This window comes from Lycorma delicatula, chromosome 7, assembly GCF_047948215.1.
Source record: "Lycorma delicatula isolate Av1 chromosome 7, ASM4794821v1, whole genome shotgun sequence".
In the NCBI taxonomy this organism is placed as follows: domain Eukaryota; kingdom Metazoa; phylum Arthropoda; class Insecta; order Hemiptera; family Fulgoridae; genus Lycorma; species Lycorma delicatula.
Genome location: NC_134461.1, coordinates 140,766,686 through 140,784,396, shown reverse-complemented (window position 1 = coordinate 140,784,396; position 17,711 = coordinate 140,766,686). Strand labels below are relative to the sequence as shown.

The 17,711-nt window shown below is 29.6% G+C and overlaps 1 protein-coding gene across 1 annotated transcript in view; it reads left to right on the top strand.

The window, feature by feature from the left end:
- The window catches only part of LOC142328395 (uncharacterized), an 885,003-nt gene extending 868,044 nt beyond the window's left edge, over positions 1 to 16,959 (top strand). The window contains exons 9-13 of the mRNA XM_075372101.1: positions 942 to 1,102; positions 4,320 to 4,331; positions 10,161 to 10,431; positions 14,586 to 14,821; positions 15,660 to 16,959. Coding sequence (XP_075228216.1) covers positions 942 to 1,102; positions 4,320 to 4,331; positions 10,161 to 10,431; positions 14,586 to 14,821; positions 15,660 to 16,741 — 1,762 coding nt within the window. The 3' untranslated portion in view covers positions 16,742 to 16,959. The remainder of the gene's footprint in view (positions 1 to 941; positions 1,103 to 4,319; positions 4,332 to 10,160; positions 10,432 to 14,585; positions 14,822 to 15,659) is intronic.
- The last annotated feature ends 752 nt before the right edge of the window (positions 16,960 to 17,711 follow it).

The window sequence follows — 17,711 nt, the reverse complement described above, 5'->3', positions numbered from 1 at the left end:
AATAAAAAGGTTCATATAAACATAGGTCAGAAAACAGTTCGTTTGCGAATTTCGCCTCGCGAAACATTTACCCCTCCTTTCTGCTCCCTCTGTGAAATTAAATTCATAGGTTGGCAATAACAGTTGATCTATAATTAAGTTTAGTGTCTAGAATTTGAATATTCATTTAAGCAGTATTTGTGCTATTATTTTTTGTCAGTCATTCACAATAGGTGATAGCACAAATTTTATTTTCATTTGGAGAGTTGACGGACATGTTAATTAATGGTAAAGTAAACAAAAATGGATTGGCTGCTGTGCAAGAATGCCGGGAAAATTATCCAAATCGAAGAGTACCGGATTGTAAAAAATTTTTTGAGGCTTTGGAGACGAGAGTTCAAGAAACAGTTGCTTAAATCACAATGATTCGATGCTGGTCATTAATGTTTTGTGAGAAATGCCAACACTGAAGAAGCAATACTGAATGCGTTACAAGTATCTCCCGCCCCAAGCACCAGATGGTTGTCACGTCGCTTTCATGTTCTGCAATCAATTATAACCATTACATACAACACATATACAAGTTATTATATATACAAGTTGCCACCTGATTTTGATAAATGGATGAAATTCTGTTGATGGTTAAATAGAAAATGTGAACATCATCCCAATTTCCCAAGTAATTAACAAATTACTGATGAATCCTGATTTCCAAGAAATGGCATTGTAAATTATCAAAACACTCACTCATGCGCAGAAGAAAATCCCCGTAAGACTGTTTAAGTCATTTCCAATGCACTTTTTCGTTTAATTTGGGGTCTTTGTAGTGATAATCTTATAGGCCCTTCTTTTTAAACTCAAGGCTCAATGGAGAGAGGTATTTGCGTTTTTTTACAAAAAAATCTGATGAAACTCTTGGAAGATATTCTACTTGCAAATAGAGTGCAAATGTGGTTTTTCAGTGATGGTGCACCTGCTCACTACTATCGTGATGTGATGAATCATTTAAATAATACATTTAGTAGGCAATGGATTGGTTTAAACGGACAAGTAAAATGGCTACCTCAGTCTCATGCAAGCGGACTTTTTCCTTTGTGGTTGGATGAAGTTGTTAGTGTATTCTGTTTGTATTAACACACAAGAAGAATTGAGACATCTTAGAATAGAAGCTGGAGCTACTATTAGGAATAATAATGTTGTTATTAGAATGCCCAGCTAGCATGGATTCGCTGAGCTGAACTATATATTGGAATAGATTGGCAGCCACATTAGACAACTTTTTTTTTGTTTAACCTCCGAGTTCACAGTTAGGTATTGCTGCAGAGGATGAGATGAATGATTTGTAGCATGTATGAAAATGCCTACCCGGGATTCAAACCCAGAACCTCTAGATGAAAGGCCAAGATGCTACCCTCTGCACCACGGAGGCTGGCACACATTAAACAACTGATTTGAAAAATGTTTACAGCTTTATCAGTAACGATTATGATATTTAGTAATTTTTAGAAAAAAATAAAAAATATATAATTTTTATTTTTTTAGATGTATTTTTTTCTGTTATTGAAAAGATTTCTATTTGTTTTCATTTACATAATGTTGTTTAAACATTGATGAAAATTGTTCTGTTTAAAATCGTTTCACTTTTCCAATCCAATTTGTGTGTTTTGTTTCTAATTAAAGTTGAACTTCTCAAATTTCTGTTTATAATTTTAACAGACGTTATTTCCATAATTTGTTTTCAGAATTAAATCCTCTTTAAAGTTAACTAGAAATTTTTATTTGTTTATTGGTAAATTAACAAAGTTATTTTATTCAAAACTTAAAAACTGTATTTTCTGACAAAACATTTTTGTGATTTACCCCGTTTTCTTTAAACCTAGTGAGAGAGATCTGGAACCAATTGTATTCAATTTCTTAGATCAAAAAGCACGAGGAAGCACCAAGAATAGTTTTTTGTACCCCAAGAATTTTAGTAGAGTTTAATTTCACAGAGGGAGCAAAAAGAAGGAGTAAATGCTCTGCGAGCCAAAATTCGCTAATGAACTGTTTTTTTATATATGTTTATATGAACTTTTTTTCATATTTTTGACTATAGAATCATTTCCTGAGAGATTGATGTCCAGTTTGGAATCACTCTGATTATGTTCCTGAATTCCAGAGAGCCTTTCTCAATGTCAACTGTAGTCGCTTTACATTGTTACATTCCTTTTTGTATTTTTATCAAGTCTCAGTATTTTCAGTATAATAGTATTTTAATATAATAGTATATTTTTGTATTCTCATATTGTTTATTCAGACCTACCCATATTTTAAATAAAAATAAAAATAAAAATATTAAATCATAGTAAAATAAACTTTTTAAAAATATAAAACTAACAAAAAAAAAAAACAAAAGCAAATACTGACATTATATTATACTTTTTTAATCACTCTAAATTTCAGATACAAATCAATGGCAAATTAATGGTTTTTTATTTTTCACTGACTTCATAAGTTAAAATTTAAAGGATAAATTTGTTTCCTTTTTAACTGCATTTTTTAAAAGTTAATTATTATACATTTTTTTCTTTTTAACTAATAGCTTTGATATAATCATTTTATTTGTTTACATTTCTTCTGTCAATTAACATCTAAAAGTGGATGTCAGTCAAAATAGCAGCATCTGTCTCTTTCTCTCACTCTGCAGCTGTCATTTTCAAGTCGCTGTACGATGCTAAGTCCATCTCTCTCTCTCTCTCTCTCACTCTCTCTCTCTCTCTCACTCTCTCTCTCTCTCTCTCACTCTCTCTCTCTCTCTCACTCTCTCTCTCTTTCTCTCTCTCTCTCTCTCTCTTCCTCTGTATTCTTAAAAATTACAGCTCTGATGTCCTCTTGAACTACTTTTCCTTCAAATATATTTATTAAGAATTGGTTTGGTTTTCTCGTAATGCATGTTTAACCAATTCTTCTTTGTCCAGTCAAGTTTAAAAGAACTGTTTTCATTCAATTCTTCTAGAACTTGTTTGTTACTTTTTCTGCCCATCCAGCTTCTAAATTTCCTCCAGATTCACATTTTCATTATCTCAAGCCTCTTCCTTTCTGTTTTCTTGAGGATCCATGACTCACATCCATACTTTAACAACATTTTTTACTGAATTCTTTCTTAGAAAACATTTAGCAAACATTTCTTAGGGATTTAAATTCTAGTTTATGAATTATACGTACAAAATTAATATCTTTATATAAAATTAATCAAATTGGTTTTTAATATAATTTATCATGTTATTCTTACTTTGAAAATTATTTTCTTATTTCAGTTCATCATTGACATTTGGATGATACTAATTGCATTATCAAGAGGGTTGGTGGTGAGTTAGATAGCAGGCAGTTTTATTTATTTTTTCAATTATTTTTTTATGTTATTACTGCTAACTGACTGGCTGTGAGCTAACCCTTATTAATTGTAATGTAAAACTAAATAAATGTAACTCGTCTGGCAGATGACTAACAAGTATATTTTAACGATTTTACATAAAATTAAAGCTTACTTATATGATGAACGTTTTTATTGATGGTTTTTCTTTGTTTGTATGTCTCAAGTTGTGAAGAAGATATAGTAAATAAAACATTTTTTTACATTGCAGGATTTTGTTGTTGAAAATTACACTTGCTTTAAAAATAATTTGCTAATAAGTACTTGTTTAAAAAAGAATAGTGAAAATGATAAGTTCTGTTTTATGTGGATAATAATTAAATTTTAAAATTAACAAATTGATATTGTTAAATATTAAGTATTAAATAAACAAGAGATGTGGTAGAAAAAAATTTCCTTTATCATAAACTTTGTTTATTTCCTTAATTTTAAAACTAAATTTTTGATCAGTTTATGAACGTTCCCTGATTGAAGTTTTCTTTTTTATATACAACAATGTTCATCTTAATATTAACAAGATGTAAACTTAACATTGATTCTCATATACATAGTCTATATGTTCATTGACATTATGACTTTTAAAGCCTAATTTTTTTTTAATTTTAAAGTATGATAATTTTCTGTTAGTTTTTATTAGTGTAATGATATTGTATTTATTAAATTAGTTGTTTTAGGTATGATTCATCTTACAAGGATAAGCTGGTCTTTGTTTTTAATTTGGGGCTCTTATATTTTCTCATTTGTTGTTTCTTTCATCTCATTTTCTTAGTTTAAATGTGTGACTATTAAGAAAAAATCAGTTCTTATCTAAATCCTTTTGTTGATAAATACAGTTAAAGCTTCACCTTAAAATTTGTGTAATTTGGGCTTTGTGGGTGTTTTATGTTTTCTTTCTTTACTTTTTATTTTTTTTAACTGTTCATTGCAGATTTCTTATCAGGTAAGAGGAACACTTTTGTTTCGTTAATTCTCTGTCTCAAATGATAAGACAATTGAAATACATTTTTATAACGTGGTGAGATTCTTACGATTCACTACCCCTGTCATACTGTATCCTTCATTTGTAAATATACTTAAGCAACTAATATTTATGTTGTGTATTTACTGTTTCGTTGATTATGTCTTTGATCAGATTTTTTATATAGTTTTTAAACAATTCTTCAATTAATTTTTGTGTAAGTATAGGAATCGTTAATACTGAATAACAATAAACTTGTTAAATTTTTTAAAGTTTACCTACTGTGATATCATTTATAAATTATTTCCCTTCATTATTGTTTTATTTCAGTTTAATTAAAAATTTATAAAACATTTGTAATAAACAAAATGGCTTTAAATATTTATTTACAAATAATATAAAAATTAAACTAAGATTAAAAACTAGTTATACCTGAATGAACCTTTATGATTTTACTCAACATAAGTAGAGTTCGTGGAACATTGAACCATACTTTCACTAAACCAGATTTTTACAAAATTTTGTGCCAAATCCTGAGTTCATACCAATATCCAGTAGTCTTCCATCCAGCTATAACCTATGTCAATGCTATTCAGTATTGCCATACATTGAAGCAAGATTAAGAGCTTATAAATCCATCACCATTCCAGTTGAAAATTAGTAGTTATGACAGGATGATTGTGTGTTTATATAAATCAATCTCCCTGAATTCAGTAGGGAAAATAATGAATCAATATCGAGAGCAATGGACTTTTGTCCAAAATAGGATAAAATTAAAACTAATGACATGCAGGGTCACCTGATTCTAGCCAGAGATCTTGAGTACATACATTGAATGTGGAAATGTATTGCTTCTTGTACATAAATGTTTTTGCAATCTTAACTGACTCATTGTGAAAACATTTTTTAAATCTTTTTTTTTTTAATTTTGTAAAAAATGTAAAGTACTATTAAATATGCATAGTTAGGTAATTATCAACAGAAATATTACAAAAAAAATAGTTTGTTGTTATTGATTAAGAAATGGGTTAATTTTCAGCAATTAGAAATGATATTTTTTTTAGTTTTAAATTATATTGCTTCACATCACCTCTCTAAGCACAGTTAACAGTTTGTCAGTTAATTTGCCCACAACCCACTGGGCTGATCTAGTCATGAACTCATCATCACAAATCAGCTGATTTTGAAATCAAGAGTTCTAATTTTCAAATCCTTTATATGAATTTGAATACTGGATCATGGATACCGGTGTCCTTTTGTAGTTGGGTTTCAATTAACCACACATCTCAGGAATGGTCGACCTAAGACTATACAAGAATATACTTCATTTACTCATACATATCATCCTCTGAAGTAATACCTTACTATGGTTTCAGAGGCTAAACAGAAAAGGTTATCTCTCCATAATTGGATTGGCCATTTTTGCAATTAATCAAACCCCAATAATCAAAATAAACTGGTAACATGAACAGTATTAAGTTCATCTAAAAATAACTGTACATTTATTTATATTTGAACTGGAATCCTGAATCACTGCTGTAGAATGTTTAGCAATTCTGACAATTCATCCAACTGATTGATACAGTGATATTATTAGCTTAAGTTATGGATGTGATAGCTAACAATTTAATTTATTGACTGAGTTAACATTGTTTTTTTTTTTTCAGTTAAAGCAGCATGTTTAGTATTTCTTATTTGTTTAAAACTAATTTTTCTCTGATTATTTTTTACTACTTATAGTCGAGCAGTTATAGCAAGGCGGTTGCGGAGGGGAGTAGATGTGTGGATGTGTGGCTGTAAATAGAGGAAAACACGCCTTGTAGAATGGCTCTGCTGTGTGTTAGATTAGATTAGATTTAGAAAATGAAGCATTTGGATAAAACAAACCTCACTTATGAAGACTAAAAAATAATAATTTAATATTAAGTTTAGATGGAAAAAATTACATTTTTAAAGTCTGAATTTTGGTATTCATGGCATAACATTTTTAAAACGTAGAAAATAGTTTTAAATTGACTACAGATAACATTTTAATGACAAGGTACACTAAAGTGACAGTTATAAAAATGTTTTCTGAATATGAGTTAGCTTTAGTTTCAAATCAAACTTTTCAAGGGATCTTTAAAGAAATTTATGTTTATTCAAGAAGGAAAGGATCAAGGATTAGACAAAGGGAGAGACCCATTAGATAAAGAAAGAACTCTAAGCTCTTGAGAGATTGGTTTATTCTGCTACCTTGTCCAAGGCCTTTAAATATATTACTCAATGAGGATTTTACTATTTTTATTAAAATTGTAATCACTGTATTGTAAAATGACTTGTTAATTGAAGTCACATTGACAGAGTTGGGAGATCCATAATGTTTTTCCCTGATTTGAGTTCCCCAAAAAGAGTCTCAAGTTCATCCTGTTAAAGATAATTACATACATGTGAATTTTAACCCCTAAGTTAAATTGCTGTATTATTAAGGTTTAATTATTTGATTCTCAATTATAAAATTTAATGAATTTTCTTTTCCATTTCCTGCTTTTAATTACTATATTTTAATATTTTTTAATTCGCCAGAATTAAAAAAATTAATTGCAGTGGTATTTGTCAATGTAGAATGTAACATTCTATGTCAGAATATTTCATTTTGAAATCAAAGTGATCTTATTTATTTTTAAAAAAGTATTTATTATGACTAGATTTCTAGTTTCTTTGGATTTGCATTACAGTAACTGAGTGAGCCCAACTGACTTATACAAGAACAATGTTTTTTGATGAAAGTTTTCCTGTGAACAATCATCACAAACCTTTACTGTCTCAGTTACCACTGCTTATCTACTGTTCATGAAATCAATATCAATAGATCCAATAATGTCAATAAAAGTAACTGCACTCTGAAAAATTGTTCTGAAAGTAATAGTATTTGCTAATGAAGATTTTAGCTGAGGGCAATTAAAATTAAAAAAATTAAACTTTTATGTAATGTTATTGATTATTACAAAATCAAAATTATTTTAAATTTGAATGATGCACACTGATTTTTCAGAAAATATTAATTTATTTATACTATTATTTACTTATTTATATTGGCAACAAGCTAATGTCCACAGTTACAGTAAGCCTATCTTTTTGTTTTATGATGATAGATGAATTTTTTAAAGTTGATAAAATTGAGCTTTGAGAATTTGTAAATTTGGGTTTTAGGATCTACATACATTCTTATTAGGACTGTTCTGATAGCCTATGCACAGGTACACTTTTATAAAATGTTGTCCCAAGTTCTGGATTAACTTAAGTGTGAAATATTGTATTATCTATATAAATTAAAATGTAAATGTTCATTTGTTCAAAATCTTAAATCTCTGAAAGTTCTTCACCAATTGCTTTGAAATTTTGACAACATTGCATTCAAATATGCTCGTGTTTTTATATACCTACTATTTATTTACCTAAGATGTCACACCAGTGACAGGTAAAAACATTATTTTTTTTTAGTAACACCACTATCTGTTGGATGTAAAAGCAACACACGCTATACTAAATATTTTACAAATCCATTTTAATGTTTCTGATATATGTGTCTGCTATACACTAAATAAAAAACTATTGGACCAATTTATGCATAGAGAAAAAGGGAGAAAGGAGAAAAACAAAAAAGGGAAAAATCCGAAAAGGAAATGGAAAGGAAAAAAGGAAAGGGGTAAGAAGAAAGGGTAAATAAGGGGAAGAAAAGGGAAAGTAGGAGGAAAAGGGGGAATGTGGGAGAGGGAAAGGGAATATGGTAAAAATGAAAATGGGGAAAAGGGAGAAAGGTTAAAAGGGAAAGGTAAATTTTGTGAAGTTTTGTAATGTTCATTTTGTTAATGTTTTATCAAACTTTCAGTTGTGTTCATTTAATCTATATATATACTAGAGTTTGTATATTTTTTAAAAGTATGAAGGCATTCAAAAAGCTACTGACTGTAGGAAAACTAAAAATACTTTATTACATACACAAGTTATTTACATGTAAATAAGTTATTTTCTTTTCCACATAGTTTTCACTCACATTTAGGCACTTGTATCGTAACATTGGTTTTTGTGAAGCCTTGATAAAAAAATGAACTACCGAAGTACCCAGCCATTTATCTCCTTTCATGAGCTTCTCATTGGTTATAAAAGTCTGCTAACCTTCATCATGGTGATAGTCACTGGGCACCAAATCCATATTGATGAAAATGGTCTGAAATCTCTTACTTGAAATGTATAAGTAAATCCTCTTTGCAACCTGGGGATAAAGACTTTTTAAGCCTATTATGTTTGTGATAATCCTGAGCTACACGTTCTGAATTGAACTCTTAAGCTTCAGCTTTTCTTGTAATTTCTGTGATCCTAGGTTCCAAGAATTTTTACCTATAAAACTACTTCTATCTTTAGTTTCAAAACACTGTGGTACTTTTCTATTTGGTAGAGTCTGCTTGAATTTTTTAGCTTTTTGTGAATTAATGTGCATTTACTGTTTGGACTGTTCCGTTTTTTCTCTGAAATCACAAACTTGATTCTTGCCTCATTCATGGTCACAATTCTGTTGAAACCCCCTTTTGATTGTACTGCATGAAGAATGTCAAACCCATGTCTATTATTTGAGTTTTGTGGATGTTGTACAATTGTTTTGGTACCTTCATTGTATAGAAATAATGGAAATCCAGGTTTTCTGTCATAATTCTAAAAAGAGACATTCTTAGACTTGGTGAAAAATTCATACGGAAAGTTAAAAAAAAAAAAAAAATGAAAAAATGTTATATTTTATATCTCCAATTTCTTGTAGTAAGTTTATTAATCATTGATTGAATGTCACCTTTCCCTTTCTAAACATATCTTGAAAAATCTTTCCTCTTAAAAAATTATGGCACAAATCTCTTACAGTACTATCACTCATAGACATATTACCATAAAAGAATATTATAACCTATTGAGTTCAACAATGCTGCAGCTGTTTGGTTCATAATATGAATCACTTTTTGCAGATGGGAGGTGCAAAAATTACAGATTCTATATTTTATCTATTACTGCTTTACTAGCACTAAACAGATGGGGGTTTAATGAAATTCTGACTTCTATGCTCTGTGTTACAGCAAATAGTTTATTTACAACTAGTTGAAAGTCTATTTTTGAATACTCTCATACATACAATTACATAATGTAACAAGAGAATTATCATTTGTTACACTTTAAGGCATTTTGAATAAATTTTATTGTAACTTTAAATAGGTGTTTTCAGTAATATAGACATTCTTTTACTTAAAAAAAGTACTTACGTATTTTTAAAAAGATAATGAAATCAAGCATTGATAGATAAGCATAATCCCAGGTCCTGCTTTAAGCAAACTGAAAAGGATTACCCCCTCAATCAGTTTCATAGATCTCTAATGCTTGCGTAATAATTTAAGTCAGAGTATTCAAAATAATTTTCCTTCTCATTTAGTTGATTTTTTAAAAGTAGATATTTCTTTTATACTGAATCATTTATTTATTCAGAACTACTGTAATTATGTAAAATTTTGTATCCAAAATTGATTATGTGAATGTAATAATGATTTATACAATATTTTGAACAAATTTTCTAGTATTTACTGCATTAACTCAGAAATAAGACCCCCCCCCCCCATTTTTTAACATAATTATACCCAAATTTTGGAGGGTCTTATATTCGAGGCTGGTCTTACAAACAGGTATTTTGGAAAATGAAAATAAAAATAACTGCATTCGAATGGTGAATTTAGTATGTTTTATTAAACACTGACTATTGTAAGTTATACAGATAAAAAAGTATTTTTATTTAAGGATTCATGCTATTTGACATCAGGAGCATGGCTTTGTTCAGGTTCACAGCTACCAGTATATCTGAAAACAGAAATGAACGACTTTCAAATTTATTGCTCGAACCAGTTGCTGTTGTTTTAACAGCAATGCAAAAAATGCAGTATTGTATTTTAATTACCTGGAATACAGTTGTTTATTTGGAGTCACTGCTGCTTTCATCATCATCTTCGTCTTCACCGTCATCGACGTCAGTCTCTCCTTCAGTTGTGTTGTCAGAATCCTCATATATGAGGTGATCTTCCGTTCAATCCAACGCACAGGAGTCTTCTTGAAACTCTTGATTATCATTTTTAGAGTAATTACCTGCCAGGCTTTGACACTCCACTTGGAAAGAAGCTCTATTAAAGGTTTCTTCATTTGTTCACTCTGTGATTTCTATCTGCCATCCATTTAGTGTAAAACTTCTTATCGTGGTTCTTGAACGGCTTATTAATGCTCACATCCAAGGGTTGCAGCACAGAAGTGAGGTCTCCCAAAATAACTTCAGCATCCATGTGGATTTCATTGATTCGATTCTTCACAGAATCTTCAAGATGGCCACGGAAGCGATCTAAAATGAGAAGTCCTCGTTTCTTTAACATTGCTCCTGGGCAGCGATTCCAAACAACTATTAGCCAATCATACATTAGTTTCACGTCCATTCATCCCTTATCTTGTACACAAGCATGGAAACCTCATGGTAGTTTTCCCTTCGACAGAGTTTTCTTTTAAAAATGACATATGGAGGCAATTTTTTTCCATCTACACAAATGGCTAACATAACTGTACATCTCATTTTTTCTGCGCCAGCTGGTTTTACCAGTACACTAGATTTGCTGTCTTTGTTTACACTTGTGTTTCGCAGCATTTCAAAAAGACAGGTGTTTTACTAGCATTTTCAATCTGAGATATGAGGTACTGATTTTTTCCTCTTTCACGTAGTACATATAGTTGAAATTCCAAAACTTGGAATCAGTGTATTCTGCTGGTAGTCATTAGCACAAAGAAGGTGTCCGCCTCAAAGTGAGTCCCTTTCTTCTCATTAATCGTACCACCCATCCATGACTGGCTTTATAGTCACTTGTGTTTACATGGTGTTTTGCTACTTCACGCCCTTTCACTTGTATCATTTCACAGGTTACTACACAGCACTCTCTTCTCTTCTCTTCCACCCACTCAATCACTGTATCATTCACTGCAGGATGGCATCCTATATTAGGACCACGAAAAGATCGAGTTCCTTTTTTCACAGCTTTAAGTTTATCTCTCTAATTTCTCCAGTAACCAATCATATTTGATTGTACTGAATACTCTCAACTCCCTGCTTGTACACCATTTTTTTCAGCGAACTTCAAAAAATCTAACTTAAACCCTACAGTGAAACTTTTCCAATGAATTTATTTTACCGGTAACACAGACAAAATACAAGAAAAAATAATTTTCAATAAAGTTCCTGCTGTTCTAACCAAAGGTCTTGTTTTACTAGTAAAAAGAAAGCAGGTTGCAGGATTGAAGCTGCTACTGTGTGGTCAACTCTCACCCCTCCATCAAATACCATAGCATTGTTTTATAAACACCTGAAAGGGTAACATTTGTCCTTAGCCAACAACAACTAACTGTATATACAGTAATAAAGAAATTCCCAATGAACTGTTTTTCTAGGAATTATAGCCTGTTAAACTGACGGGTGTAACATTTGCAAATTTTTTTTCTAAAATTTGCCTGCAAAACTTAAGGGTCTTACAATCAATGGGGTCTTATTTTCAAATAAATACAGTTTAGTTTTTTTATAACTAAGATAAGTCAGTTTAATAAGGTTTCTACAGTATGTAGTTACTACCACACTAGCTAATTGATTATTTTAAAAAATCTGTGAGGGAAATTGTTTATAATCTGACCACAATGCATTACTTTCCATACAATCATTTTCCATACTTGGATGTTTTGTATTAATTTCTCTCATACATGTCAGGTTCTTTTTAAATAACTAAGTTGTTTGATGTGAATATTGTGATTATTATTTGTAATATGATCAAAGACACTTCATCATCATTTCAAGTGCATAACTGGCTAATACACGCATGAAAATGTTTCAACTTATTGATAATGTTTTCTGCTTATTTGACTACATTTGTTTCATATTTAACTAAGATTTAATTAGAAATTTTTGAATTTAAAGATTTATTATGAATTAGGCACCCCGATGAGGCACCCTATGAAATAATTATATTTCTTATACATGTCTGACATAGTATGTCAATGACTAATTGTTCGTAATTTATTTATTGAAGTACATGTATAATGACAGTTAAAAATCCAGTTTTGCATGTTTACAATACTTTCTCTTGTATATGATGTTTAAGAAAAACATAGAAATTGATTGATATTAACCCTTCAAAAACACAAAAAGAAAAATTTTATTATTATGGTCTTGATAGAAGGCGATAAGCTGTGGTAAATAGTACACTATGGCCCAGAAACAACGACATTTCAGTCTCTCACAAGATGAATTTAGTAGATTATTTACCACCTTGTTTTCCTCCAGATTTCGTATTTTCTTTAATAAATACTGTTAGAAAATAAGTCGCTGTTATTGAATGACAGGTAATAATTTATTTTAAAAATATACTGTATCATATAAAAATATATATTAATTACAATAATAAAAATAAAAAAAATATTTAATTACGTTTATGAAAAGGCATTTGCTTTCTTTATAAAAATTACAATAATTTGGTTTTAATAAGAATGATTTAAAATAGTCTTTTTTTTATTTTCAATTACCAAACATAAATCTCTATAATAGCGAAAAAAAAAATGTATATCAGAAATTTGTATTTTACCTTGAATCAAATCTTAAATATGTAAATTTAATGATTATTATAGTAAATATCATCTACACAAACTAATAAAAAATTATAAAAACAGTTACAAAAAAAAATATTTTTCTTATTACTATTAAACAGTTTCCTTCAACGAAATCTCAATAAAATCGAATGAAATAACATAATTTAACCAATACTTTTTTATTGTGCAAAAAGTTGAAGTTACTCGTATTATTTTTGATTAAAATTTTAACATTAATTTTAATGTATAAACAAATAATTATGAAAAAATTATAACCTTAAATCTTGAGGTTGGTGTAAATTTTACAGTCACCACTGGAAAATGGTTTATGCAATTTTTGTAAATTACAGCTTAAGTATTTGTCTCATTTTATCGTTACAGTGTGTACATCTCTTTTAGGTACCAAAAACAGGTGCATGTTCTACATGAACAAAGTTAGCTTCTGTGCCTTTCAGCTCAGTCTGATGGGATTATTTTTTGTTTGAACTGAAGAAGTCTATCAACTGAATTGCTAGCTAACAATGATAATTTAAATGTGATAAATATTTTTTCCTTGTTTTTTCAACTGATATAACTACTCATAATAGTATCAGCATCAAACATATAATACCAAATTTATGAACAATTAACTGAATGTTATCTTTCCTAAAAACTTCCACTTTGCTTCTCAGTCCTCAAACTGTTCCCTACTTACGACTTACATACTGGTATTATAATTTATCATGCTTGTTCTTCGGTATCATAAACAGAGAAAATTGTACATAACAATTGAGTGACAGTGTTCACTTATCTAAATTGGATTTTTTGATAAAGCAGTTTCAGTCATTCATTAAAATATAATTTTGAGTATCTTATTCAGAACATAAATTACAAGATAAAATTAAAAAATTATTAATTTTGTAGTGACTTAAAAATTTAGTTTTACAATTGTTTAATATTAAACCAGAAAAGTGATAATTTTTATGTTTTTAAAATAAAGAAAAAAAATTGAAATTTAATTTACATACATTATAATTACATTCCGTTTTATGTAATGTAATATACATACATAATACATAAATTTCATTGCATAATTGTGATTAGTTTAATATGCTGAGCTTAACAACCAAAGTATAAATGTCACTAAAATTCAAGGATAGTGAGCTGTTAGTTCCATGCAAAAGCTTCATTATACAATTCTACAAGATAACTAGTGTTTCTAATTTCTTGTTTCTATTTTCTTCACATTATAAATAGCAGCCATGTACCCTTATAATTTCTACTCTGTTTATGAAAGGTGATAAATATTATACCACCATCTTTAAAGGGTTAATCTTCGTCTAGAAAGTTTTTAAAATGTCTATTATTTATTCATTGATATAAAAGAGTAGTTATTTACTAGTCTAAAAAACTTTTTTTGTTAACTTTCAAAACTGAGTTCCATTAAAATAACAATAGTGTAGTTTTAATTTAAAATAGCTTTAAAACACAGTTCATTGCTTTTGCTTTTTATAAATTTGTAACAGTAAAATATAAATAAGTATGATTCAGTTAGAATGACAAGTAAGACAATTGTTGCAGAAGTGTGGATAGAAGTAAGTATATATGGTTTATAGGAGCTGGAGATGAAAGCCCACAATTCATTGCTTCGCAGCAAGCGCCTACACGATCACGACCTAGTCCTACATCGACAACAATGGATGATGTACTTGATTCTTTACTTGGACTGCCTTCAACATCAAGATCACCTAGCCCATCACCTGGTCCGACAACACGACGGTCATGTGGTGATCTTCGTTCTCGCTCCGACCTGCAAGGTAGGAGCACTCTGTAAGTTGAAAAAAAGAACTTTAACAGTCCTCTTGCACTTATGCCTATTCACACAATTCAATTGCTTTATGCTTTTTAAAAAGATTAATTCGCTCTTTTGTTCTTCATTATCCTTTCTGTGTGTCATCTACATCCTTATCAATAGGAAGTCATTTTCAAAAAAAAAAAAACTTAATAAAACCAAAATTAATTGCTATTAAATCAGAAATTATTTTCTTCATATATACATATTTATCCTTAATAAATAAGTATAAATGTTTTAATTGTGCTAATAGGACTGGATTTTATGTTAGTCTGAACTTTTTTGCATGCTTTTTGTCATTTGTTTGTAAAAAAAAAAATTTCTTATTTACTAAAATCTGTGTTTTATTTACGTTGAGTAAAGTAAATACTCGTACTTTGAATTATTTGTTGTAGTTTTCACTCATTTCAATTCATTTAGCATCGAATGAATAAACTCATCATTGTAAGTTTAGTTTGCATTGGTGTGTGGTTTAATCTGTCATTTTTCTTTTGTTTGTATTAAAATTTACATATTTACAACAGTATTTAAAACTATTTATTACTTTTAGTTATTCCATCTTTGTGAGTTTCAGTTTAACTATAGATAAAACAGTATTTCTCCTTTTTTGTATTAAAAGAACTTTTAATATTATTTTATATCCATTAATTTATGAGTAAAATCATAATAATAGAGTGTAAAAAACATAATTTTTTAAAAACGTAAAATGTTTGAAATACTATGTGTGAATAGAAATTTTTTTAATATGCTTTAAATTTTAATCTTAATATCTATCCTAATATTATTTTTAAATGTCTGTTCAGGGTCAGCTAGCAATGGGCCCCCTTATTACACCGTGGAAACGGCCCGACGTGGGAGTGAAGGAAATGAACCGAAAGTTCCTATGCGATCTGGACGAAGAGTCTCATTTGATGTTGATGGTACTGAAGAAGGTTTAGTGAAGTGTCGATTTGCTAAATGTGGTAAGACTGCTACAGTGGTGGAAGCGAAGAAAACGTTCAAAACTTGTCACAACTGCGCACATGTATATTGCTCTAGAGACTGTCGTCGTGCTCATTGGGAGAAGCACAGAAAAACTTGTCTTCACTCGAGGGTTGGTGCATTGTGTCGTAGAGTTTTATCTACTATCAAGGAAGATCCTGATACGCTTCATCATGTTTCAGTACTTGCAAGGCGGGGGTTTTTAGCACGAGGTAGAGGGGCTGTGAAATGTTTCTTTTCAAGTCCAGAGCTAGCTGAAAGATTTGTAGCGAACGGACTTAAAGAATTAGGGGAGCCAACATTTGTTCGATGGGCCGACCTACTGCCAGGAGAAATGGGACCAGAACTATATTCAGAACTATTGAAACTATGTAAAGCTTACAACCCAGATACAAGGTTTGTACTTTATGTTGCTGTTTGTGTAGTAAGTGAAGTTCCAACTACAGGTGCTGTAAAGTGGGAACGACAGCTTGTATCTCGATGTACAAAATTAAAACTAAGCCGGCCTCTTCTAGCACCATCGCGGCAGACAACACCTAATATAACACGTGACAGTGATGACCCGGAAACTCTTATACTGACTTCACTGCCTGGTTGCCTTGATCAGAATATACAACGTGCAAGACAAATTAGTTTTACTAATATACAACGTCATCTTCGTCAGCGTGGAGTGAGTTTACGTCGGCATTTTCCTGAAGTATATCAACGTCTGTGTGCTTATGTTGAGGGTTCAACTGAACGTTTTACTCCGGTTACCATATATCCTCGTGATTCTGCTACAGGTAAAAGCTTTATGTGTATTATAATGCCTGATGCTGAACCTGAAAAATTGCAATTATTACCTACAGATAGCACTCGTGTTCAAACTATTGACATAAGTCAGGAGCCTCAATCAAACTCATAAGTATAATTGTGTAATGAAAAATAGCATTCAAGATAGCAGGTACTGCTACATTCTTTTCTTTCTTTTTTTTAATAATTAATATGATTACTCATGATATTGATAATTTATATAAGATTCACCATGTAAACTATCTTTTTATATACTTTTATATTTTCTTTATGTTAACTTGTTATCTTTTTTCTTTTATTTGAAAGTTTCTGATCTATTCTACACAGTTCTTACCTTTTCATAGAACTTAATATTCTACCCTTTTAGATATTTTCAAAAGTAAATTAATCTTTTGTTTTTATTCTATTAATTACTAATAAGTTAATCAATTATTGTTTTTTTTTGTTTATTTTTTTAATTTTATTTATTTTAATCTTTAGATGATGTATATTTCTTATCACTACTTATTTTGTAACATTATAAACTACAGTTTATTTATTTTCACTGTCCATCTCTAATGCAATAATAGTGTTACTCTCTCATTAGGTCTTATTTTGTCATTAGATGGTTTAAATATTAGGATTACCTTGCCAGTAAACTACCTGATTACTGTTTTGTTATTTTTTTTATTACAGAATGTTTATTAAAAAACTACTGTTTCTAGCTTTTTCTTATTATTTGATAGTAAAAGTAGTGTGATAAAATCCATATTATTTTTACATTCCATTACTTCAATATTATTTATAAACAATTGAGTAAACATATTATCAAGAAGTTCTGTGAATGCTATTTATACTTTATCAGTTTAATGTGAGACAGAATTTCTTCATATTACAAAAGAACATACAAATCTTAAATTGTAAAGATTGTATTCATTCTGTTTAATGTAGAATGTATTACAATTTGAGCATTTCATTTCAAACAATCTAATTTAATTTGTCATTTAATTTTTAATGTTCACATCCATGTTTGAATCATAAATTTAAACCACTAGAACTTCTTATTATTTTAGCATAAGATGATCTGTGATTAAACAGATGTA